Source organism: Plasmodium inui (assembly GCF_000524495.1).
Source record: "Plasmodium inui San Antonio 1 unplaced genomic scaffold supercont1.8, whole genome shotgun sequence".
NCBI classification, from domain to species: domain Eukaryota; phylum Apicomplexa; class Aconoidasida; order Haemosporida; family Plasmodiidae; genus Plasmodium; species Plasmodium inui.
Genome location: NW_008481842.1, coordinates 837,249 through 862,899, shown reverse-complemented (window position 1 = coordinate 862,899; position 25,651 = coordinate 837,249). Strand labels below are relative to the sequence as shown.

The 25,651-nt window shown below is 42.5% G+C and overlaps 9 protein-coding genes across 9 annotated transcripts in view; 6 read left to right on the top strand and 3 right to left on the bottom strand.

Moving 5' to 3' along the window:
• Positions 1-1,629: 1,629 nt before the first annotated feature.
• On the bottom strand, positions 1,630-2,652 carry C922_02458 (hypothetical protein; the record flags this gene model as incomplete). The annotated part of the gene is made up of 1 exon (XM_008818057.1): positions 1,630-2,652. One exon carries the CDS (start codon positions 2,650-2,652, stop codon positions 1,630-1,632), a length of 1,023 nt encoding a protein of 340 aa, XP_008816279.1.
• Positions 2,653-4,518: 1,866 nt separating this feature from the next.
• Positions 4,519-5,436, top strand: C922_02457 (hypothetical protein; the record flags this gene model as incomplete). Its single annotated transcript, XM_008818056.1, has 1 exon — positions 4,519-5,436. The coding sequence occupies one exon, from the start codon at positions 4,519-4,521 to the stop codon at positions 5,434-5,436; it is 918 nt and encodes a 305-aa protein (XP_008816278.1).
• A 1,891-nt stretch (positions 5,437-7,327) lies between these two features.
• On the top strand, positions 7,328-7,997 carry C922_02456 (hypothetical protein; the record flags this gene model as incomplete). The annotated part of the gene is made up of 2 exons (XM_008818055.1): positions 7,328-7,701; positions 7,895-7,997. 2 exons carry the CDS (start codon positions 7,328-7,330, stop codon positions 7,995-7,997), a joined length of 477 nt encoding a protein of 158 aa, XP_008816277.1.
• Positions 7,998-8,574: 577 nt separating this feature from the next.
• Positions 8,575-10,060, top strand: C922_02455 (hypothetical protein; the record flags this gene model as incomplete). The annotated part of the gene is made up of 7 exons (XM_008818054.1): positions 8,575-8,703; positions 8,836-8,897; positions 9,083-9,177; positions 9,405-9,429; positions 9,609-9,639; positions 9,755-9,847; positions 9,986-10,060. The coding sequence occupies 7 exons, from the start codon at positions 8,575-8,577 to the stop codon at positions 10,058-10,060; spliced, it is 510 nt and encodes a 169-aa protein (XP_008816276.1).
• A 1,385-nt stretch (positions 10,061-11,445) lies between these two features.
• C922_02454 (hypothetical protein) lies at positions 11,446-13,377 on the top strand (the record flags this gene model as incomplete). The annotated part of the gene is made up of 1 exon (XM_008818053.1): positions 11,446-13,377. The coding sequence occupies one exon, from the start codon at positions 11,446-11,448 to the stop codon at positions 13,375-13,377; it is 1,932 nt and encodes a 643-aa protein (XP_008816275.1).
• Positions 13,378-13,746: 369 nt separating this feature from the next.
• Positions 13,747-17,213, bottom strand: C922_02453 (hypothetical protein; the record flags this gene model as incomplete). The annotated part of the gene is made up of 9 exons (XM_008818052.1): positions 13,747-13,813; positions 14,024-14,085; positions 14,227-14,261; positions 14,415-14,497; positions 15,063-15,142; positions 15,426-15,521; positions 15,669-16,087; positions 16,704-16,789; positions 17,086-17,213. The coding sequence occupies 9 exons, from the start codon at positions 17,211-17,213 to the stop codon at positions 13,747-13,749; spliced, it is 1,056 nt and encodes a 351-aa protein (XP_008816274.1).
• Positions 17,214-17,572: 359 nt separating this feature from the next.
• C922_02452 (hypothetical protein) lies at positions 17,573-20,611 on the top strand (the record flags this gene model as incomplete). Its single annotated transcript, XM_008818051.1, has 1 exon — positions 17,573-20,611. One exon carries the CDS (start codon positions 17,573-17,575, stop codon positions 20,609-20,611), a length of 3,039 nt encoding a protein of 1,012 aa, XP_008816273.1.
• A 551-nt stretch (positions 20,612-21,162) lies between these two features.
• Positions 21,163-22,503, bottom strand: C922_02451 (hypothetical protein; the record flags this gene model as incomplete). Its single annotated transcript, XM_008818050.1, has 1 exon — positions 21,163-22,503. The coding sequence occupies one exon, from the start codon at positions 22,501-22,503 to the stop codon at positions 21,163-21,165; it is 1,341 nt and encodes a 446-aa protein (XP_008816272.1).
• Positions 22,504-24,513: 2,010 nt separating this feature from the next.
• Positions 24,514-25,651, top strand: part of C922_02450 (hypothetical protein) — a gene marked incomplete at both ends in the record, with an annotated part of 2,367 nt that continues 1,229 nt past the window's right edge. Inside the window, one exon of the mRNA XM_008818049.1 lies at positions 24,514-25,606. Coding sequence (XP_008816271.1) covers positions 24,514-25,606 — 1,093 coding nt within the window. The remainder of the gene's footprint in view (positions 25,607-25,651) is intronic.

Below are 25,651 nucleotides of genomic sequence, written 5' to 3'. Positions count from 1 at the left end.
TTCGCCCGTTTTGACTTTTCCTTTTCTTCCTCTTCCCACTTCCTCCTTTCTTCCTCTTTCTCCCTTCCTGCGTTTTTTTTTTTTTTTTTTTTTTCTTACTCCTTTTCGAATGCAAAATCCGCGTCACAAAACAGAACAAATGATTTCTTCATGGCAAATATTTGTGCACATGAATGTTCATTTCCTTTTCCTTTATTTTCCAACCAAAGGTAAAATACGACAGAAAATGAAAATTAATCGCAGGCACAGAAAATATATTTACAAATGTGTGCTCGAGTACACATGTATACGCTGTCAACTACGTGGAAGTGATGTGTACGCAAATAAGCGAACGGGGATGCAAAGGAGAATGCCGATGCTATTGCAAACGTACGCTTGGGGGTAGGCAAATGTATATTACACCCCTGCGCATCATCGAGGTTCAAAATTATTCACATGTTCCCTTTATTTTTGCTTTTTTTCTTCATATCTACATTTCTTCTGTACCGCCTGCGTTTACGTGCCCGGGATGGATGCCAGTCTCATATGTACGGAGGTAATTTTGTACATGTACGGATGTATCGAACTGTATATATATATATATTTATGTATATATAAATACGTACATGTACTTTTTTTTTTTTTGACGGCAAACGTATGGCAATTTTCATTCCGGCCTGTTTGTCATCCCTTTTTTTTTCTCTTACTCAAGATGGAGATCTGGATTCACGCATGGGGTGTCCTGTATAATATCACCAAAGGGATCAAATGTGTTTGATTCAGCAAATCAGTCAGTTATTGTTTGTTTTTTTCTTTCCTTTTTTTTCTTCCTCCGGCCTTTCCTTTTTTCCCTCCGCGCAACCTTTTTTCCACCTTTCGCGCTACAACTCTGTTGAGATGGTTCTTTGCACAAATCGACGCAGAAGACGATTGAGTAGGTGTCCACCCTTCTACGCGTTCGCCTGCTACGAGTGAAGTGACCGCGAAGTGATTGCGAAGTGCTTGGGTCAGTTTTCATTGGTTCCGCGCGTCCCATGTAGAAGCCCCCGTGATGGACCGCCCCTGACCAACGCCACAGTGGGCGTCAAAATTGAACAATTCGGAAATGCGCCTACAGGCAGTCAAACCGCTTGGGACAGTGTTAAGAGCAACATCTCACCCCCTCCTTCGCGGAGGACACTTTTAAAGGAACAGACGAATGACTTTTTCTATGTAGACATTTGCAGCATGCAGCTGTTTTATAATCGAACGGGAAACCCACTGCTACAAATAAAAGGACAAACTGCTAATTTGTAGACGCGCGCTTCCTTTGCACCTTTTCTTTTTTTTTTTTTTTCTTCTTTGCTCCCAACCCTACACTAGTTATATTAAGAAGCGGAAACAAAAAGGAGAATTGAAAAGTCTGCAGAGTTCCTACATCGGAGGCAGGGGCACAACCCCTGTTAAAGATGTACCGACAACACATAGATATATGCCCACCCGGTGTGTCTTACTCCAAGGATCCTTTACCATATGAGCAGAGTATGGGTAAAGGGAAAGGACGCCAAGGATAAAAAAAAAAAAAAAAAAAATCACATTTTCTCTTACTCCACCTTTTGTTCACCCGTCTGTGGTTTCTACATATTAAAATTTGTCTTCCCATTCGGTGGGTTACTGGGAAGGTTTTTTTCTAGTGAGCCCCGCGGCGCCTTGCCTGTCTATCCGGTTTCCATTGAACTTCTGCAGGTCAATATCCTTTGTGTTTGCCTCCAGAATTTGCTTAATCTCCTTGTACGATATATCTTTGAAATGCAGATAATTGTCCATGTAGAGGTGGTGCAGTGCCTTGAAGTTGTTCAGATTACTCAGCTGACTCATAGGCATGGTGCTGTTGTTGTTTATTTTAAGATACTTTATATTGGGAGCGATTTCACTAAATTCTATATTCTCGATAGGGTTGGATGACAAGTCTATGGACTCCAAATTGGCTAGCTGATTTTTAACAGCTAATGTTTTTATGTTGTTATTTGAGAGGTTTAATTTTTTTACACTACTAGACAGACTGATGTTTATACTTTCTATGTTATTGTGAGACAAATCGAGTTCTATTAAGTTTTGCATTTTTATGTCTTCCACTTTTTTAATTAAATTGTGAGATAAATTCATGTAGACACAATTTTTTAAGCAATTGCTTTCCAGTTTTTTTATCGTCCTGATCATATTGTTAGACATATCTAAAAAAACGACGTTTCTCAGACTGTACAGCTTGTCTATATCTTCGATTTTGTTATGAGACATGTTTATATACTTGAGGTGTTTATATTTTTCTAGTTCCTTTGGGATGTACTTCAAATTTTTATTTTTACAGGTCAAATTGCTGAAGGCGTACCCGTCTCCGCTCAGCGTTTTTTCTAACTGCGTCAAGCCGTCCTTGATGTGAAACAGGGCATCTTCGTTACTCCTGCTGGAATTTTCCTTTTCCATTGGTTTATTCTCCGCGGAGGGAATGTCCTCTCCATGTGTATCATTCGTAACACCATTTTGTGCGTTGCTCCCCTTTACACCCCCCTCAAGTTCGCTATTTTCTTCATCAACCTTGCTACATGCCTTGGTCGCATCTCCCCTGCTGCTGCTGTTACGTTTGAGCGCATCAGGTGCACCATTAGCATTGACTACATTACTTGCGCTGCTCATTTTTCGCTCACCCCAAATGGGAACCTAGTTGGACGCACGAATATGTCCCTAAAGGTTTCCTCAAAATGACTGACCCTTTTTTTATCTTCACACTCTTTCGTTTTGCCGCAGGCCATCCGTTTTTTTTTTCAAAAATTGTATTATTTTTATTTTATTCTATTTGTCTTTTTCTTTTTTCATTTTTGCTGATTTTATTTTATGTATTTTTTTTTTCTCTTTTTCTCTCCCCTGCAAAGCAGCAATATCGTGGCAGTTAAAAAAAAAGAGAGAAAACGGAAAGATGGGGAAATCCTTGCCCCGTTTTTTCGCCAATGGCAATTTTGTATAGAACCCACCCTCCGCCCAAGTACCTACTTCACACTACGTGCAGATATTGAAATATTCCCCTCTACATGCACACGGGTTGGTACCCCTCACCACTCATGGAACGAACCGATCACATTTTTCCGCGCGTTCTTATTCTTTCATCAAATCTTAAGATGAATTTTGCTCTGTAATGATCTCCACCTAAAATCCCGATGTTATGGGCGTTCATCATTCAAACACGGGCCCGGATGTATAGGCAATTTTTTTTTTTTTTCTTTTCCAACTTCGAAACAGTAAAAAGGTTAGAGGTATTTCTTCCTTCCAAATATTCCTAACATCATCGGCGAAACATGAACAAATACGAGTGAGATAATTTTATCGAATATGCAATTTTTTTCCATTTCACGTTAGTTCTCCAATTTTTTTTTTTTTTTAATTCTCCACATTGTAATGATATTCCCGCACATCACCTCAACCATACCTGTGCAGGGGTGCTTATGAATGCACATAGGTACACACACTTTCGCAATTTTACAAACATGGACAAAGCGAGTAAACCAAATGAATGGAACATCTTCTCCCAGTAAGGCGAGAAAAAGAGGGGGTACTATCCTACATATGTATTGTGTCTAATTTGAAGAAGATTTTAAGTTTAGCATCCCACAGGGGGGGGTTACATGCTCACGTTAGAAATACATTTGGGCGTATTCCCCTAATCAATTTTTTATTTTTTTTTCCCTTGTGTTCACTCTTGTTCTGTTTTATTCTGTTTCTTCGTCTCCCTTTCATGTAGAAATAAGCACACACATGTATGTTCTCCCTCCGATTTACAAGCATGCGTATGTCTCATCAAAGAAGGTCTCATTTTTATTCTCTTTTAATTTAACAAATTAGGCAATTTTTCTTTTTTTTTGTTTTAACCTGAAAAAAGGTGCACCCTACTGTAGCACATACCCTCGAAAAAAAAAAAAAAAAAAAACTTTCAAAATTGTGGGCAAATTTTTTATAAAAAAAAATTTTACCTCTTCATTTTGCACAAAAAGTTCTATATATCTGAGCAGCTTAGGACAAAAATGCAAACATAAGACATTAATGCTTAAAGCCTACAGGTAGAGAGGCCCATTTCTGGCTTGCAGTTTGACTTAACTTCCCCCTGGCTTATGTTTACACCTGTTCCCATTTTGTCCTTTCCGCAGGACGAACTGCAGCAGAAATCGTTGCAGTCAATGTACACGCAATTGTAAAAAGTAACTCTGTCCATGTACAAATGAAAAGGGGAAAAAAAAAATATACACATTTGGCAAGCTGAACAATCGCATCGTATTGCCATCACGGGATAGACCTAATCTGAATGTACACACATTCGCATGTTAGTACTTGCATTGTCACATTTCCGTGGCCATAATTTTTGTAAAATTTCCCCTGGAAGGCTCACACCTTGTAATGCCTACCACTGCACACACGCATACATACACTTTCTATATGCACGCATTCACCGCATGTGTGTGCGCGACTTCTCCTTTTCTTTACCCCCCAATTGCACTCATCCTTCCGTTAAAAATGGCAACCGCGAACATGCGTAGGAATACACTGGAGTATGCAACCATGAGCTATCTCCCAAATCTATTTATCCTCACTTGTAAAAAAATGAGTAACATTATCGACACTAGTGCGACTTTCCTGCATAATTTTTTAATTCAAGTGAAGAACTTTGCTTCGAGACAATCATTGCGCTTTCACGTCGTAATATATAATATCCTCCTCATTGTATTTCTATTATTTTTGCTAATAAAATGCAGGAATAAATGTAGACGCACCAAAGGGCGAGACCCCTCCTTACGAGTTGCTTACGAGCAGGTGGATGCACTCCCCACGGAGGGAAGTAGCAAAGAGGGGGGACAAAGCCAAAGCAGGGGGGTAAGTAAAAGACAGGGTGGAAGCCAAAGCAGGGGAGAAAGCAACAGAAGGGGGGGGAGCAAAACCAGAGATGGAAACCAAAGCAGGGGTGGAAGCCAAAGCAGGAGTAGAAACCAAAGCAAGAGTCGAAACAAGAGCAGGAGCGGGAGCAAACGGAAGGCACAAATCACAAATAAGAGTCGCGCAACAATCAAGGGGCGAGCCAGAAGCAGAACACCAAACACTAGTAAAGGGAGAAACGCAAGCAAAGAGAAAAAACCTCCAAAGAGCAACCCCAATAGAAGTAGCCACTTCGAAGAAGAGAAAAACGTGGCGAGCAGACTAAGCAGCTTAAGGTCCAGAGCGAGAAATCAAAATAATGTCCAACGAGAAAACTCCCCTATAAATACAAAACCAAGCAGAAGAACAGGAATAGAAATGACACATAGGAATAAGATGGTGACATCCAATTCGTTAGGCAACGTGTCTCTGCCTTATGTTGATATATCCAATGCTCACTTGAATTTAAAAGAAAAGGAAAAAAAAAAGAAAGCCACATTGAAAGAAAAAAAAAAAAATTAGTTCTACTAAGGAGGGGAATACACATAATAACTGCAGAAAAAACTGAGTAAGATAATCCATCCTATGCTCCAAAAAAAAAAAAGAAAAGGGCTCGCTTAAAAATGTTTTGCTTTTTTGCAAATAAGAAACTCCCACGCACACTGTTGTTGTGTGTTCTTTTTTTTTCTTTCCTCTTCTAAGTATGCGCCTTTTTTGACGGGACAACGGAACTCACTACGTACTCGAGCTCTATCCTTAAGCGTATGTACTGTTGGCAGTTTTTTTCAATCCACCAATTCGTCTCTTTCCATTTTTCATTATATAGGCACCCCCCTCGGCATGCACACTTTACTGTAGCACCACGCAACGGAAAAAGAAAAAATGCACACTCCTTATGTGTTCCCGAAGAGGTTAATTAAAAAAGGAAACCCCTCGACACTTTTCTAATTTGTCACACCTTGACGTCTCTCCCTCCAAATGGGTATCCAATGCCACAACCCTTTTTGCACCTTTCAGCTCATATTTTTTTGTATGTTCTGAGGGAGTGTTCCCTTTATAATTTTCGCCCCTCAATTTTTTTTTTCTTTTTTGGTTCTGCCTCTGGGGAAGCACACGTACAACGTTTGTTTGAGTGTTCATTTATTTTTCTATTCTCCGCTCCACATATTTTTGTCATTAAGGGCTTACACGGATGTGCGTGTGGCCCATGCATGCAGGGGTGTGTGATAAGTGTGTAAATGTTTTTTCTAAGGTATAACTGTTTTATTCTAAATATGCTTCTTATTTTTTTTCTAAACTAATCCTCCTGTTTTTTTTTTTTGTGTTCATGTTAATGTTACCACTATTCATCTTCATTTTGGTAATCATTTTCTTTTCCTCACAATTTGCCTTTTGCCAATTTTTTTTTCCCTCCTCCTTTCGGCTATTTTTGCTTTCCTGTTTTTGTTTATATACATTTTTTTTTTTCTTTTGACCCATCTATCGCTAACAACACATGCACATGTTTATTTTACAACCCTCTGGCTAACAAATCGCTTTTTGCCGCATCCTTCTACCGCGTTACTTCAGTTTAAGAAAATGCTTAAATGGAAGAGCTTCCTTTTCTTGCTTCCTTTCCCGTTCAGTAGAAACTCCCCCCACTTGGCAGTAATGCTAATCTAAATCCCGTGGCAGCAGGTTCATATGAAAAATACAACAAAATTCCCGCCCACAAAATGGCAACCCTCTAAACGGTAAGGTGCACTCACAGGGCAATTTTAAATGTGCCTATATTGAGCTAACTCTAATTTTTTTACCAACCTTCCTGCATTCGCCAACGTGACATATGACAAAAATTGCTTTCCATGCAGACGGTATAAAGAGCCCTTGGCATCGCCTCCATTAAAACAGCCATGTGGAATGACTGCATGTGGTACCTGGCTTCACCCCCATTTTACGTCCTCCTAAAGTAATCATATAACGGGAGAAGAAGCCAATCTACAAACTTTGTGTAGCGGAAGAACGGGGGCAAGTTAGGAAGCCCACCTTAAATGCGTAAAAAAAGGAAAAAGCAATTTCCCCGTTATGCAATGGTCCCACATGCAATATGTGTCCACACCAAGTTGCTACCTTGACGTAAATTTCGTTTCAGCCGAGTTCCATCCAGTTTGAGTTTCTGGCGAAAATTTCGAAAGGAGGAAATTATAACAATTGTGTATTCAGCTGCTCACAAAAAAATACAATCTTAAGTATAAACTTACGCGTGGGTACGTATGCTGAAACAGCCTGGCTGAGCCCCAATTGCTCGCGGTCCACCAAATATCCTTGTGTGCAGATGCCACTCCATGGGAATGACACCCCGCCAATGATGTGCTTCCCATTCCAGACCATTACTTCGCTTCAGACATACCATCATTAATTCATCCCCCAAAGAATGAAAGAGGAGCTTCTAGAGACCGACGATCTAGCGGAATATAAAGAAGCCCACAAAAAAAACTACGAACAAAGACTCATAAGGGAAAAGGAACTCTTAGAGAAGGAACTCCTGAAAAAGGAACAAGCTTATAAGCAGCTGAAAATTGAAAGAGACAGGGAATACTCAATTCAATATTACCACGAAATAAATAGTCTACATCGAGTAAACACCGTTAGCACCGATGATGGATCACCTATGCTGAGCAACTACACAGAGAGGTTAATAAGTTCTTCTCATTACACGTACATGTCGGATGGCGCACCACGTGGCATCTTGGACGATGACTCAAGGGTGTCCTTTTCTCGAAGGATGCAGGATTTCTTTCCGAGCAGGTAAATTCTTGCGCGTCGCTTTGGGCGTGATCGGCGTCAGCGCTGTTAGCGGCGTCGCCGGATATCCCGGCATAATTTGCATCTCCTCCCCATGGCGATATCCATTCGCGCACTACACATGGGCGCAGTATATCGGTGCAACGTACACACCCACATGTTTGTGCTCGCCCTTTCTTTTCTTCCCTCTTCCCAGTGACATGAGGCCATACTTTCGATGCAGCAGAGTTCAAATCGTTTTCAACGTGATTCTCTTCATTATGGTTATTACGTTTATTGTTACTTTCGCCTTCTTATGAGTGGCCAAAAAAAAGTTGGCTTCTTCCTTCGGACCGGATTTAAAAAACTCTTTTCTTTCATTTTTTTAGATCCCCCTTCTATATTTCCCCGTTGTTTATCATTTTTTCCACCATACGACTACTGTTCCTTCCTGCATTTCTTTTTCTTTTTTTATACATGATAACATCAGATGGCATCACATGTATGTCCCCTTTAACGCAAAATGAATGACAAAATTTTTTTAAATGATGATGAGGAGGAGGAAAAAGTGCTGTATATACACCTTAGGTGACTCCTCTTGTTATTTTTTCTTTTTTTTTCAATTTAAAATGGAAAAAATGCAACTCCAAAAATGGTTTCCTTGGCGGTGATACCAATCCGGAAAGGCCAAAAAAGATAAAAATAACGCAAGGCAATGCGAAAGAGATGTAAAAGAGCACACAGACGCAGACACAGATAGACCGACACAACCGCACAACACCACACACACCTGTAAACATTAAGCCACCCATCCCTCTGCCGTCAAGTAGCTTTTCGAACTCCACCAAATTCTGGCCCTTAAAACACCGTCCACCCTATTTAATAAGACACAAAAAAATGCATTTCATCAACTTTGCCACGTTTTTTGCCTTTCTAATTGCGGCTTACACCTTTTGCGCAGCGGAAAATGACCCGTCCTTTTGCAAAAAAACACACAGGGGAATCCTCAAGTACCATAAGAAGAAGGTACAAAACAGAGCCTCGCTAACAAGTGCCGCTAAAATGAGGCGACCACATATGGCATGATAGGCTGGTACATATGTATACTTAGACGTCCAAATTCGTGGGCCCTTCATTTCATACCCCCCTCCGATGCAGGACGAACAGGAGTACTTCATCGTATCTGCAGTTTTGAAAAATGACACGCTCGGCTTCTACAGGTGTGTATTATCGATAAGGACGCATCTCCATGGGGCCACACCACCACGCGACCATGTGCCCATTGGACACGCCGACGCTATGCTTGTTTATGTTGTCCGAATGTGAAGCCCCTCTCACCACTGTTGTCCCTCCCACCACTTTTGCTCCTTTCACCAACATTGCTACTACTTCCCTTCTCCGTTAGAGGCTCCACCATTTACGACATCATAGACTTAACCGAAGTTGTAACTCCGCTGTCCATTTTTTCAACCAGCCCTGAGTGCATGACCGTTAATATGGGTATGTAAAAAAAATTAAAAAAGGAAAAAAGCAGCGCAAGTAGCAGACGTCTGTGCTGCAAAGTACAAATGAAGTTAGTGCTGCTCCTCCTTTGTAGTTGCCGAAATTATGTTGCCGATTCAGTCGTGTTCGTCAAATGAGGAGAATTCCTTCCACAATCATTTTCACCCCCTCTGCATTATATGCACCTGCCCAAACAACAATTTGCCAATTTTACCTTTTCTTAGTTAACAAAGAGGCCGTAGTTCTATGGTTAGCCAATCGAGGCACTTCTAACTTTTTCTCCCCCTCACACTTCCTCCATCTGTTCCACTTATTTAATAAAAGAAGTGGGAAGACAAAGAAGAAGCATCTTTTTAACTAATCATGACCAATTATCATTCTCTTTTTTTTTTTTTTTTCATTTCTTCCCCCCCTCCGCTTCCATCCAGCTGCAACACAGAGGAGTGCATAAATAACTGGGTAAAAAACTGCACACACGAAAAAAGAAAAAAAAAACGTACACAGGATAGACGATCCGCACGTAGTTCCCTTTCTTTCAAAAACTAATTTGCGCAATTTCTTTTCTCCCCCCTAGTGGCTATTCCTGACGAAGCAAATACTCTGCCTCAATACGGGCGAGATGCGGAACGAGACGGACGAAAAGACGTTGGAGGACGTTCAATACAACGTAGCACTGAAAAAGGAAGAATAAAAATTACATAAAAGGGGGAAAAAATAAAATAGCTTTGGTAACATTCCATCGCCCCAGACATTTCTGCAGCTCACGACACGCTAACAAACAGATAATTAATTTTCTTAACTGCAGATCATAAACAATGACAACTTCGATGGAGTTTCCATTAACATACAGCAGGACCTCGAGGATATCCCCAACGGTTAGGGGGAAAAGAAGCGGAACGAAATGCACTGCTATTCGACTATGCCGCTATTCGGTTGTGCCGCTACTCCTCTTAGGGACTGGTCCGGTCCCCGGTCATCTTTCACCTCCGCGCAACGCATTCCCAATGCCCCTTCGTAGTTGTCATCAAAGCGGAGTCGTGAAAAATCCCCTTGGAAAGCACCTTAACTTGGAAGACCATAAATCGAGCAAATTTGTTCAAAAAATGTTATCGCAATTGTTTATTTTATTTTTTTTTATGCATAACCAATTGTTTTTTTGTCTTTACCAGCACGATGGTGTATGAGTAGCCCACTTTTGTATCCCTACCTGTGCAGACACCGCCTCGCTTCCATATTGCCATGTTTAAATGTTTACTCAACCAAGGCACGATTCAAAGCATGCGTGTGCCTATTCCCATGGAGGCCTTTCATTGTGAGAGCGGTTCACCAATCCGTTCCGACTTCTTTCACGATGCTGAAAGTTGATACCCGAATGAGCGTCTTCCTGAATACGTAATGTAGCCGCACTTGTTCTTTTAAAAAATTCTCACTCTATTTACGAAATCCATAAAAATAACCTTGTGATGATGTGAAAACGGGAGATAGTGCTTCCTTTGTTGGAAGCAATTTCTTTTTGTTGTTTTCTTTTCCCTTTTTTTGGCACGCTTGCTCATCCCCCCTTTTGCATAATACGCGTTATGTCACCCCTGGGCTGAAGTGGCCTGACAGACAAACAAAAAGGATAAATTTTTTTTTCGTAGGTTCGCGCATAGGGGCAGCGCAACATGGGGCCATTGGCCATCGGTACACGCTACCAACAAGGGCGGAAATGCAAAACTGATTAGCGGATTGGCAGGTTAACCATATTGGCAGATTAGTAGATTATCGGGTTAGGGAACTGGCAGACTCGCCGCCTACCCCTGTTGCTCGCGGTGCGTTTTACTTCCCCCCCGCGAGATGTCGATACGCTTGCCCACAGTAATCGCACTGACCTCCCACTGGGGGTGGCAAAATCTTCAAACCGTTCTACAACAAAATGTTACGATTGCGGAGGGGCAAAGATGGGCGGCAAAAATACGTGCCGCAGAATGGTAGAGCGAAAGAAGTTTGAAGCGTTATTTAAAAAAGAAAAAAAAAGGAAAAAAGGAGATCATCACTCCATTGCGACAAATATTCCGCTGTGTGGTTATTTTTCCTCCCTTTGGAGTATTGTTGCGTTTATTATTTTTTCTTCACCTCCCCCATTTTATTGTAAATATAATATTACCATTCCTGTTCCCATCTGTTCCACTCGCTCCACTTGTTTTCCATTTGTATAATTTCCCCTCCCGTCTTCGCGATTCGTCTATTACTCCCCTTCTTTTGTGCCGACTCCAATACGAAAAGATGGAAGAAGAGGACACCAGCAGCGACGGAGTGAACAAGCAGATCCTCATCCAGTTTGTGAACCACGAAAACAAGTCAACCGGCCCAGTAATCAACGTACCGCTGAGCATAACAAAGGATAACTTGGATCAGCTCATAAATGATTTGAACAGAGAAAATGATGGCTCCATTGAAGAGGATGACCACCAAAATCTGAACTATTCCTTTATGATTAATGACAAGTTGGCAATAAAAAATAATTTGTATGACACCATAAAGCATAATACTATAAGTAGTGAAGATATTTTACGTATAAAATATTTCCCTTTAAATATTTTTAAAATTAAGAGAATTACGACATGTAATTCTACCTTACCTGGTCATACGAATTCAATTCTCTGTTTAGCATTCAGTCCAAATAGCTCCCATCTGGCTTCCGGCGCAGGGGACAACACAGTTCGGCTGTGGGACATCAACACGCAAACACCAATCGTCACGTTAAAAGATCACACAAACTGGGTCTTATCTGTTCTGTTTTCTCCAGATAATCAATTCCTAGCGACAGCGGGTATGGACCAAAATGTCTTTATATACGAAACGCACACAGGAAAATTAGTAAATAAATTAAGTGGACATAAAAAGGAAGTTACAACGTTATGCTTTGAGCCCCTTCACTTGCTTAACAGAAGCTCCATACAGAAAAGTGCGGATGAGGTTAAGAAGAGGAAAAGGGAAAACGAAAAAGGAAAGGAGAAAAGCAATGGGGCCAAAAAGGGAAAATCCGACGCAGAAACGGAATTGGGGACCTCTTCTGGTGGGTCCCCAAATGGAGAGAGCGAAGCGCCAAGTGGGGAAGCGAAAGAAAATGAAAGGAAAAATGGGGACGGAAGTAAGGTGAGCGGTGATCAATACAACCCAAATAGTGACAACCAGGAAAGAAGTCCTCCAAAAGGTCCCCCTCACAAAAGTGCGTACTTCCTAAAATGCAGACTCGCCAGCGCAGGCAAAGATGGCTGCATCCGAATCAACAACGTGCTGAGCAACTGCGTGGAGAAGGTACTCACCGGACATACAAACACAATCACGTGCATACTATGGTCTGGCACGGACGAGCAGCATAGCAGAATCTACAGCAGCTCCAGAGACACCACCATCAAAGTATGGAACCCCAACGAAGGCACTCTTCTTCACAATTTTAAGGGACACAAACACTGGGTTAATTGCCTCTCTATAAACACAGAACGGATAATCAAAAATGGCATCTACAACCTGGACCTTATCATAAACAAAATACATATAGAAAATCATATCGAAAAATCAAGAAAAATCTTTAAAAATTTTCTCCAAAGCATAAAGAATGAAAAACTAGTAAGTGGATCAGACGATGGGACTCTTTACCTTATTGATTGTCTGCCAAATGATGAGTTCAAATCCACCAGATTAATAGGTCACCAGAAGACAGTTATACATGCACAGTTTTCTCCCGATGGGAAGTTCATTGCTTCCTGCTCGTTCGATAATACGGTTAGAATGTGGTCCGCAAGTGATGGTCAATTTTTAGCCACATATCGCGGCCATGTTGGGCCCGTCTACAAAGTCGTGTGGTCCATTGATAACAACTACGTCGTTTCGTGCAGCCAAGATAGCACCTTGAAATTGTGGAAGGTCAGCCACCTCCTTTCGCAGTTAAAAAAGAGGAAGGTAACTCCCTCAGGGGAAGAAGAAGCAACTCTCTCAACTAATGGGACTTCCAACGATCAGGAAGGGAAAAGCGATTCGAAGCACCAAAATGGGAAGGATTACCCTAACGGGAAAAGCACCAAAAAGGTGAAAACGCTGCTTGTGGATCTTCCGGGGCACTCAGACGCTGTGTACGCCATCGACTGGTCGAATGATGGCAAGTATGTCGCCTCCGGAGGGAAAGACAAGCTTTTGAAGATATGGTCCTACTGACCTTTGCTTGGTTTGCTCTGTCGCTCTGAAAATATTGTTCTAGTCTTTCTTCCTGCGCAAGCGTATGATTATTTGTATATACTTATGAGTACAATGTGCTCATGTATATTTTCTCTTGTCTGTTAGCCCGCATCGCCGCGGCTCCCCATTTGCTCAACTTTGCAATGGCATGATCTCCACATTTTTTAAGTAACCACTGAGCGAATACGCTTCAAGTGTGCGATCCCGGGGGGGGAGGGGGAAGAATGCACCCATGTGTAGACTTATGTCTGGGGATCCATACATCTGTCTATCTACCCGTTTGTGGCAAAAAAAGAAAGAAAAAAAAAAGAAGGAAACGAAACGGAGCTACCCCCCTGAAATTTCCTATCATAACATCCTTTCCTCCAAATCTTTGTATTCATCGAACAGGCTGACCAACAGCTGCAGGTGCTTTCTGGGAGAGGCGCAAAGGAAACACATTTCGTTCACGAGCGGGTTCCCTCCGTGTCGAAAATGGGAAAGGAAGAACAACCCCCCCATCAATGCACAAATTATCTACACAGACAGGCGATACGCAGCTGGAAAACGGCACATGCGTCAATCATATTAGTAGCGCCTCAATTTTGTGCAAATAATAATCAGGTGGCTTCCCACCATTGAGTACTTTTCAATTTCCATCAAAGCGTCCATCCTTTTCTCCATGGTCGATCCATTGTGGTCCATGTCCTGCTTAGTCAAACGTTTCGAAACGAAATCTCAGGTTTCGCTTGATCTAACTTGTTATAAAATATAGCTATAAGAAAAAGGAGTAAGAAAACCTTCTTAACACTCTCTTTAGCTTTCCCCTATTCGTCAGGTAATCCTTACCTTGTCGACTTTGCTCTTCTCGTGGGCTCCTTTGTCTGCGTCGTCATCACGTTTACGGGAATGATCGATAACAAGTGAGTTCCTCGCGGGTACATACACAAATAGCGACATATACATATGTACTTCCCTGCGTACCCACACCGGGTCGCCAATATATCTAAGCTGCTGCAAAACAGATGACTTCTAACCCGCCGTGTCCTCATTCCACACCCGCCCCTCCCTACAGCAGTCCAATTTCCCTTTAATTGTTTTCACTTGCTGAAGGTAAAATCTGAAAATGCCAAAATGGGACAAAACAGAAAACCGATTTGGTTTCCTATTTGTCTATTTTTTTTTCTCCAAATGGAGGATGCACGCAATCGAGGAGATTCTCTTATGATCACACCGCTTTGCCCTTTCCTGACACGGAAGCAACGCACAACATGACGGGTTATATGTCCCCAACTATGTGATGCACACATTGCACATATTTTCTAGACCTGTCGTAGGTAGTCAATGGTTTCGTCGCTTCGTTCTTCTGGTCTGTCCGTGGAAAAATAGGTAAATCATTTCTCCACTATTGTCCAAATTATCGGCTACTAATCAAATGAGTAGTTTCCGAGTGGCACAAAAAACGAGACAGTCTCTGTCTCTGGGTATACGTTTCTTCTTGGAAGGAGGGTCCTTCTTCCCCGTATGTTTTCTGCGTTGAAAAGGTAACCAAGTGAATTATTTGGATAAACATATTTTCTTCTTTTAACTTGGGATGAAAATAAAAAGAAGACTTAAATGAACGCTCTCTTTAATAGTGAAAAGCTGGGCATATATCGACTTTTTTTTTTTCTTCTTAATCTCACCCTGCTTGTCCCTTCACCCAAGCATTAATTTTATCCCCTCCTTGTTTTTTCTTGTTTGAATGAATTGTCTCTATGATGTTCTGGGGTAATGAATGTAGAGCACATCGTCAACGATTAGAAGCCAACGGGATGTTAAAAGAAAAAAAATTCACTCATGGGAAAGAATTCTTACTGATATATCTCTAAAAGTTGAATGAATGTTTGGTTTTATTTTCCCGCCATCCCAGGTGGAGGTATCCTAATCAGCACAGAATAGTAACGGAGAGAATAAAAAATAAAAAGTGTGTCTTTAACTTTTCCAAAAATGGCAACATCGGAGTTGCAAAGTGATAGATATGCATGTGTATACCCCCTTGTGCTTACTTCTTCATAGTCGTAGTTTTCCTCACTGCAAAAACAGGGCTTCCCCGTTTCGCAAATGTAGCAGTATTTGTATACTACCATCCCTGCGTTGCTTTTCTGCAAAAGGGGGAGCAAATGTTTGCAATTTTATGAAGAAAAAAAAAGACCTCTCCCTTTGGATCATTCGTTACGTGAGCGTTAAATGGGATTCGTCCGACGGAACGGATATTTTTTTTTTTTTTCTTCCTCTTTTTTCAAGCGCACCGGCTCGTCCGGGCAGACAAGGGACAATTCCAAATCTTCACTCGCCACACACTTTTCTTCTTGCGAAATTGCGTACGTCTTCCTTTCCCAGTTTTCATTTCTGCTACTTGGATGCCCTCGACGAGGCGCGTCATTAAATTGGTCAACATTGCTAATGTGCTGGTGTGCAAAGGCCTCACGGGGACAAAGTGAGAAGCTCCGACTGCTCCTGCCTTGCAGAGCAGTTCTATTGTGGGGGGTTGATATGTCTTCCCTTCCTTGGTCCTTTATCTTTTCCTCTCTTGAATCCCTTATCCTGTCCTTTTTTTGATCTTTTATCTTCTCCTTTCCCCTTTTCTTAAATTCACAGTTTTCACTTTTTGGGAGCGTCTTATTGACGCCGAGGGGGTGTTTACTAAAAACCGCCTCTTTGATTCTCTCTGTTGATACAGGAAGCAGAATAAAAGATGGGCAACCTTTTGGGGGAGACAAACTTACTGGGGTGAGGGGGGGGATGAAGGACTATACCCATGTGTACGGCACATAAAACGAGAAAAGAAAAAACACGTAATTTACTATATTCCAGTAGCGGGTTCATCCCTTCAATTTATTATTTTTTTTTTCTTTTCATCTGGATTGTTTTAATATGCTCCGGTGCACCTCCCTACACATCTACAAAAAAAAGGAAAACGAAGGGGAAAAAGTGACCACACTTTTGCGCCACGTCGTGAAGCTTCTCATATAGACACTGCTTAACTAACCCTCGTTAAAGGAGCTGCTTCATAGAAGTGGTGGAATAAATTTCCTTGTTGACAGATTAGAGGAAACTATATGGGGGAAAACCGTGCCAGGGTGGAGGATGCGTAGAGCTAAAATTTACAGCCAAAAAGAGGTTCATTTCTGCCACGTCCTCCACATCTGCCGCGAAACGATTAAATGTATGCCTGGCAAAAAGCAGCATTCGCGTGCATAGATATACACATTCAAAGTGGCTTCTTCTAATTTCGCAAAATTGGCATGTTCTGCTTTTCGACAACCCCTACCCATCCGCCTCACTTGTCCGATAATTACAGACGAACTGGTTACAAGATGACAAGTTTTTTTTTCTTCCCAATATTTTTATTCCATTCACACATAAGGCACTGAATATGGGAAAAGAGAGGGGGAAGTAATATCCGTTCCAGGTCCAGTTTTCCTTTCAAAACTTGCGAGAACAAAAATGAACCTTCCACGTCGTTCCCCTACAGGGTTATTATTCATTCGTCTATTTGTCTATACATTCATTTGTTTGTTTTTTTCTTTTTCTTTTTTTTTTTTCTTTTTTTGTCACGTGGTTTTTTTTTTCTGTAGGGTGATGACTCTCATTCGTATAAAACAAAAAAAAATTTTTTTTTTTCCTTTACAAACACGGATTTATTTTTTTTTTTTTTTTTTTCACAACGCGTTCTTCATTCGGGACATGAGAACTTGTTTAGCATGAAGTGTTTCTTTCTCTTCCTCCCCACCACCGTTGAAATTCTTTCCATTCTGTCGTACTAGTGCTTCATTGTTCCCATTTTGGCCCATTTTTTGGTGGCCTATTTTATTCTCCCCCCATTTTGAAGGAGAGGCACACGTAAAGGGAGCCTTCCCCGCTTCAACGATTTGCGCAGTTTCCCTTCTCTGTTGGTATTCTTGGCCTAGCAAAAACCAACACTTGGCTGCTCAACACGTGTTGATTCGTCACATCCATTACGTCCATGTGGCATGTCCAGTCCCTTTGATTATTGGGGGCATGCTTTCCTCTCAATAGAATTTGAGTAAGCCAGCCCCCTGGTCCCCCTATGGGAGCCCTCGTCAGAGGAAAGAAACAGGGCATCTACCTTGGCAGCAGCACGAGAAGTAGTAAATAACAGACCCATGACGCTCTCCCCCCTTTTAGCAAAATGATAAGCAACGAACTGCACTACCTCAAATACATCGTCGGCGACATTTTTGGACAATGCTGCAGCGAGATCGTTGAGCTGATTCTGCTCTATGGAAATAAACTGACAATTAATGAAATTATAAACTTGTCGAATTACGAATTCAGCATCGTGAGGAACATTTTACTTTGCCTGCTCATCCACAACATCGTGGACATTCGGATTATTTACGACAAGTCTCATGAATGCAGTCACGCGCCATCGGACGGGAAGACGGTCCCTCTTCTGCCAGACGAAAGGGGGGAACGCCGTGCCAGGGCGCCGGTGGAAGAAACTATAAAGGTGGTGCAAGAGTTGGGCGCCACAGCACCTATAGAAGTAGTCAAAGGGGACCAAGCTGGCGAAGCAATCGACGCAGCCGAAGAAGAGGAGGGGGGGCCACCCCAAAATGGTCCCCCTACGGGCTATGCTGATGACGAGGAAGAGGACAACGAAGGGGATGACACAGAGGAGGACGACGCCCTGGCGGAACGACGCAGCAAAAGAAACCTGAGGGAAGAAATGCACTTCTTGACTTACCACGGAAGCTACAAGTACATGAAGGGCTGTAGCTGTGCCTCCTGCATTTGCAAAATTAGGAGGGTGGAGTACTGGGTCGTCGTTAATAATATTTACTCCCTTGTCAGATACTCGTCCATATTTTACTACATGCACCAGACCCGTGTTAAAAGTGGAAGCACTGATGACCTGCCAGAGTACTCCCCCTTCTGTGGCACCTCCCCTGCAGTGGACTCAATCCCTACCGCTGCTGCAGGTAAGAATAAGGGTAAAAATGTGACCACGCCAAACGATGCTCTTCTCCCCTCCGCGGGAATGCATAGTATTATGAGTTACAACTTCTTCACGTCAGACAGGATACACGATTATAGCAGTAGTACTCTCCAAGAAGAGGAGGACAACAATGCCGAAGAGGTATCTTCCAAAAGGGACATTATTCACTTCATCGAAAAGGTTATCCTCTTAAGAGTAATTAAGAATGGAAGAATCACAATCGACGCGTGTGTAAAAAATTTGGAGCAAGACGATTACGTAGAAGTGTGTAAAAAGGAAATCCCAAATATAAAGAAAAAAAAACTAAAACTCATCTTCCTTCAGTTGTTAAAAAGGAAATATATAAAAAAGTGTAAATATTTTAATGAGCATGCATGTGAAAATGACACAACTGATAAGGACCTTACCAGAAAGTATGATCAGTCGATAAATTATATCAACGGGAGCGTGGACCCGGCCCCGTACGCGGATAACTATGACGCTGTATATCACCCCAATGGAAGTAATCACGTGGGCACTAACAAAGTGGAGGCAAATGTCCAAAAAACCAACCCAGCCTCTTATGGCAAGGCTAAAACGCGCACTGATCATACGGTTCACCCCAACCACGAAGAGATCAACCGAACAAGCAGCCTTTTAAACCCCACTGAGCTTGACAGGAACAACCAACACTCCAAGGAGTCACTCAACGGCTCCAATGATAGTTTCCTCTTCGCGCCAGCCGACAATGTGAATAGCATGAACGGATATAATCCAGCAACCAACGCGTTCCAAAATGATAGCAAGAAACACGGCGCGAAAATTACGAGAGGTGTGCTGAGCCTGGTTGACAATGCCAAACGGAGGAAGACAACAGAGAATGAATCGGGGGGAAATCACAATTGTAGAAATTTTACAAACAATGATACCTTCGATGGGAATATATTCTCCATAATTGGAGAAAGGGACAGAACTTCGGACCCCCTCGGTAGTAGTAGCCACCTCAACGAGGATAATAACAGCGTTATAAGTAGTGCTTACCCAGGGGGAACTTCCTATCCAGGAAGTAGCTCATACTTGAGGGGAGAGGGAAGTCACTATCCAGGGAGCGACACCCCCTTCGATCGCTCCAACATGATGAATGTTCAAGAGACAGACAGGAAGAATCACACAGAGATATCTAGTGAAAACCAGTACGAATATTTCAACCCCAACAAAAACACATCAGATAGGGATACAAATAAGGATAACATGCAGAGTGACCTCCTGGACTATCTGGACAACCGATTTACATACTTCCAAGCAAACAACGAAGTTCTGACCATCCTGTACCTAAAGCAAGAGTGTTTTAACTTCATAACACACTATTACAATTTTAACGAAGTCGAAAAAGGAATCTTTTTTTTTTTATTAAAAAATGTTCAGCTCAGTTACTCTGTTGAAGAAAATAATTACAAGTACACTCCCTCATTTTGTACTTTTGAAAATGTCCAAAAGTACGTAATAACCAATTTTAAGAAGAAAAATATCTATATGGATAGAAATGTCGTCTTAGAAAATTTAAACAACTTAATCAAATATCCAGACGAGTTGGTAAGAACAGAATGTAATGAAATGATAACTTACGCTGCCGATTTTTCCAATATTAAAAATATTTACAAAAAAAAAATTACAACAAATATTATAGAAAATATGAACGGGTCAGGCGCTTTACGCATTTGGAACTTTCTCATATCCACACCTGAACAAAAAGTTAATGATGAAGTGATAAGTGAAAATGTTTTAATCCCACTGAATGATGTGAGAAAGAAATTGTATAATCTGCTGTATCATGGGTACATCAAATGTCATGAATGTAACAACAGTAACGTTAACAAAACGTACATTAAGCATTCCTTGTCCTTCTCCACGAACGTGTATTACACAAGCAATAAAATAAAGGAAAATTTATTTACCATCGCGAAAAATATTTACATACGGAAGCTCCACGAGAATAATGAAATAAACACGCTGCACAATAAGTCCAACATTTGTGCGAACGAGGTGGGCAAGGACCCCCCTCCAGAACTGCGTACTGGCCAGGGCACCCCCTCCGGACAGAACGTATTCACCAACCAGAGCTCCAACAAAGCGAGCAGAAGCCATCAGAATAAAAAAGAAATCAGCTTGACGTCACGCGAGTATGCCGTGGACTACCTAGAGATAAGCTTAATTAACCTCGACAAGCTAATTTTTATATTTAACTCGTAGCACCGCCATCGCGTGGAAACGCCCCGAGTTTGAATCCCCTTCCGATTTGTGCCGCGTGAGCGGCGGTGGAGGATACGAAGTTGCGACCCACCTAATTTCGCACCCTCCTAGCTGCCAAATTTCCCCCAGTGGAACTTCCTCCCCCCGTGTGTATATCTCCTCCCCGAATGTGTTTGCTCCGCTTGGCCGTTTCGCCCATGCGCGATATTTGCTTATACACGCATGTACGGACGCATGTACACTTCCTTATACGCAGAGGTAACTTTTTTTTTGTCGAAAATGTGATCGTAAATATTTCGCTATGAAGGTGCCTGCCGCTTTGCCCTCTACACGCGCTCCCCTCAGGAGACGCACCTCTGCGTGCGTAACAAAATTGATAAATAAAGGCATGCCCCGAAGTGTGACGGTACCAATGTTTGCGGCTCGTTCGAACGGCATAACCTCTGTTCATACATACGAGCATGCCCAACGCAAGGCTCAAAAAAAAAAAAAAAAAGGACACGAAAAAAATGAACAGGTATGTGTATATCCATTGGCGTAAATCCCACTTGTTACACCTTCTGAAAAATGCAAACAATTCTGCTGAACATGCCGGGCTCCTTCTTCCTCCCACTTGGGCCTTCTTCCGCGTTGGCGTCAAAAATCGTGCGTTCAACGAGATTCATCCTACTGCTATTTTGATACGCCCCCCGAGCAATGGCATCGAAATTTTTATAACTGAGCTTTGTCTCGTGTGTGTAATAATCCCTGTCACATTTCTTAACCTTGTATTTTATCTCTTTATGATACTCCAGGACGAAATGCCCTCCTTCTTTTAGAAGACTGTGGACGCGATCGAAAAAGAGAATCACCTGAGCGTCCCCATGGTTCAAATGTATCCACTTCAACACAGAGAAGCAAATAATTACGTCGTACTTGCTGTGCGCGGTTTGGAACACTTTGTCAAAAATGTCCGAGCAGGAGAAATATATATTGAAGGGGAAGACGCGCTCGTGAGTGGAGGCCATTTTTTGGTCGCTCTCGGGTTTTTCCCCTGTGGCTTGGTCTATTTCGCTCCCCGCCGCTTCGTCCATTTTGCCCCCCGCCGCTTCGTCCATTTTGCCCCCCGCCGCTCTGCCCTTTGCCGCTTCCCCTTTTACCGCTTCCCGCAGGAGATGTACCTCGAGGAAGATATCCCTCTGCATTTGCGTCAAGTTACGGCGGCGCAGGAAAAAAGGGACAACATGGTTCTGGCTGTTATATACTAAAACAAATTCGATGAAAGTTCTCAGCAAAGTGACGTTGTTATTAATGAGGTTACAATCAATGTCAATGGCATTGACAACTCGGCACTTATACTTAAGACTAAGCAAAAAGGTGGTTATTCCACAATTGCAGCCAATGTCCAGGATGTCCTTACCATAAAAAATCCCCTTCATCAGATTATTCACGTGGGTTAATCTGTAATCATCGATGATTTGCTTCTTATTCGCATCAGCAACTTCCATCACCTTGCAAATTCGTTCATTCGATTTGCACTGTTTATCTGTTTCTTTCTTCTCTTTGGCCTCTTCATCTTCACCTTGGGTGACAGCTCCACATTGGGGAATTTCCCTACCCTGGGTTACTGCTCCACTTTCGGTGACTGCCCCACCTTGGGAGATTTCGCTACGTTCCGTGACTGCACCACCTTGGGAGATCTCTTCACACTTTTTTTTCCTCTTCCAGTACCTTTCGTAAAAGTAGTTGGGGTAATTCCCATGCAGGTAAATTCCCTGTTTCACCCTCTTCCCCTTCTTCCTTTTGTATATGAGCCTGTCTGGTTGGGTTACACCTGGATGAGTAACCCTAAAATGCCTCTTTAACATCTGCAGTTCTTTCTTTTCCGAGTTGCTAAAAATACAGCTCGTCATTCTGTGGAGCGTCTTCACTTATGTCCACTCCGTGTTTTGCCAATAGGCCGGTTTCCCTTCCCCTGCACTCTCCGTCTCGTCCCAAATAAATGCACACGAAAAGGAGGGACGTTTAGTACGCTCCTTTGTGCCTCATAATGTACTAACAAATTGCTAGCTAGTTATGCCCAAAATGCAGATTTTTTTTTTTTTTTTGATACATATTTTAAAAGGGAAACTGTTCAAGGTGGAAAAAAAAAAGAGAAAACGCTTAAGTGGTGATTTGTTCAATGCGGCACGTGTGTTGAGCGGACGGAAGGGACGCAAGTTTCTGCATACACAAGTGTACATATCAATGCTGATATACTCGCATGCGTACACAGGTGTGTGAGTCCTGCCGATAATTTCGGAGGCTTCACACAAGCACGCTGGAAATGCTCGGTAAAATTAACAGCTGCGAAGGAATACGAGAGGCTGGCAGCCAAGTCATGGACGCATTTTCCTAGGAATTTTTCCAGCACTTCAACTTCGCCCGTTTAAACCTCCAAACGTTTTGACTTCCCAACATATTAACTTCTTCCCCGCTTGAGCTCTCCCCGTGGGCCTTCCAAACCGAGGAGCATAATACCCTATTCTCCGCACTCCACGCCCAATGAATTTTACACAGGTCAGGCAATTTCCTCGTCCCTCCTTTTTTTTTATTCGTTCAACTTTCAGGGAATTTCCGCTTTACTCGTCATGCCTGTTGCCCGCAGGAGGATGCGCGTGAATGTGCGTACCACGTATGTACCTTTGGGCCCCAATGCAATAGTCCCCTCTAGCGGCTCCAAAACATGCTATCGCAGCCAAGCGTGCGCAACCTCCATATGTTATGGAAAAGAGGGTAAAAGGGAAAAACTCTGCGAATTGCAGAAAATAGACTGCTCATCTGAACAGACGGGCAGGGAAAATATATCAGGGGGTACACTAATGCTTAGTTAAAAACTGTACGCATGGCTCCCCCAATTGGGGTGCTCACCCTGACGCGGTAGTGTGCCCTGCTGGCACCAGTCAAAAGAGGTAAATCTCTCTGTGGTCACTACTTGGCTTTTTTTTTTCACGCAGATTAAAGACTGAAAAATGCAAAAGGGAAGAAGAAACAAATCGCGCGAAAAGTGACGCAAAAAAGTACCAGAAAAATACGGACAAGCACACCGCAGAGCACACCGCAAAAGAAGGCGGAAAATTTATCCCCCCCATGGACCTCACCGCGACGCGACACATGACGCAGCACACAGCCCCTGTTGTAGAACGAAACACAATTACCTATTTGCTTCAGCTTCCAAGAGATAACCCCCATCTGTTTTGTCCTTTTTAATAAACACTTAACAGAACAGCCAAACAGTTGTGCCATTCTGTTACGAACAAATCAGCATTCCGCAGTGCACGTATATATTGGCCGTATTTTTCTTTTTTCTCTTTTTTTATTCCCCATTCCGAACCAATTCTTCTCCCAGAACGGTGCCTCAGCGCAATGTTTTTTCATGGAAAAATTCGTTTTATTCATATTTTTAAATAGAAAAAAGAAGTCACACAGCACATTTTAACATTTGTTTTTTTTTTCTTTTTTTTTCCTCACGGAAAGGCATTCAGCATTGTATTTTCCCAATCCATCGCGCTTACTACCACGTCATATGCATAAGCACATACGTACGTATTTATATGCGTGTGTTTTTTCCCCTCCGATTCGTCCCCACTGCCCCTCTCGTTGTTGTATTTTCCCCCGAGACACTGCCTCGCTCGCCAATAAAATGTGCGTCCAGCATTTTCCCCGTCTATCCAATAGTAACTCCTTTTTCCTACAACAGAAAGGGAGAAATTTCGTCGCCTTACACAATTCAGAGATAAGTCATTTCCTAAAAAAGTCTTTCATCTGCAAAGTGCGATTCAATCAGCACCATCCGCGCCGGCAGCTCACTCAATTAAGTAATTGTTCCATTTTAAAAAAAAACGTGAAATATCTGCACAGCGTTCGCTCAACAGATTGCAAAAATGCATTTCTCGAAAAGTGTTTTTTTTTTCCTGACCCCCAAGTATCACTTGCAGACTCAGATAAGAAGCACCATTAAAAAAAAGCAAAACATTTGTTTTATTAAGAGAAAGAAAAGGAAGGAACATCGCAACTATTTTAAGTATGGGATAGCAGCCAATAGGGAAAAGGGCAATTCACAACAGGTTCCGCAGCTGGGGGAAAATTCACAACCGAGGAGCGGTAGACCAGAGGGGAACCAAGTGATTAATCAAAATGAGGAGACTCCTCGACGCACCCTTTTTGGAGAAAACATAACTCAGGGTAGGCACACTGAATGGGGAAGACGCCCCAAAGTTAGCTTATTTCACACGAAGGTAATCAAACAGCGAGGGGGCGCCAACCTGAGGAATGCCCACCTCATGGGTAAAATAATCCGAAGGAGCAGACAGGTCGAAACGTCCATCGAGCAGGGGAGATTCCCCTTCTGTGGGAGAGCTCCTCTCCACCTTGAAAAGAAGACGAAGGCGCATGAACGTGGTCAGGCAGACGGTGAAGACACCTACGCGCAGGAAAAAGGAGCAAGTCGCGAAAATAACCCAAATGATGCGAACCGAAGTGATGCAAATCCAAATGCCGCCAATCCAAATAGGCAGGTGGGAAACCACCAACCCTCCAGTGCACACAATAACGCGGACCATACAAACTCAAGCAGAAAAAACGACAAACTGCTGTCCAAAAAGGGCGACTACTACAGCTGCAAAGATGCTGAAAAACCGTTTGAAGATAAATCCCACGAGAAGGCAGAAATGAATATAAAGAGGCACGACCTCATCTTAGTAGCCCTCTCAGGCTGCATCCCATTCATTTGTTTCGGCTTTGTTGATAACTCCTTTATGATTATTGCAGGGGATTTATTCGATTCTACCTTCTGCGTCTTCCTAGGATTCAGCACCCTCGCTGCAGCAGGATTGGGGAATCTAACCAGTGATGTTTTGGGCATCTTCATTGGAGGCTACATAGAAAAAATCATCGCCTACGTAGGGTTCCCGAGGATAAACCTAACCAATAAACAACTCAAAATGAACAGAACTAGACGCTATTACTACATTGGAAGTGCCATAGGCATTGCCATAGGATGCCTACTCGGCATGATTCCTC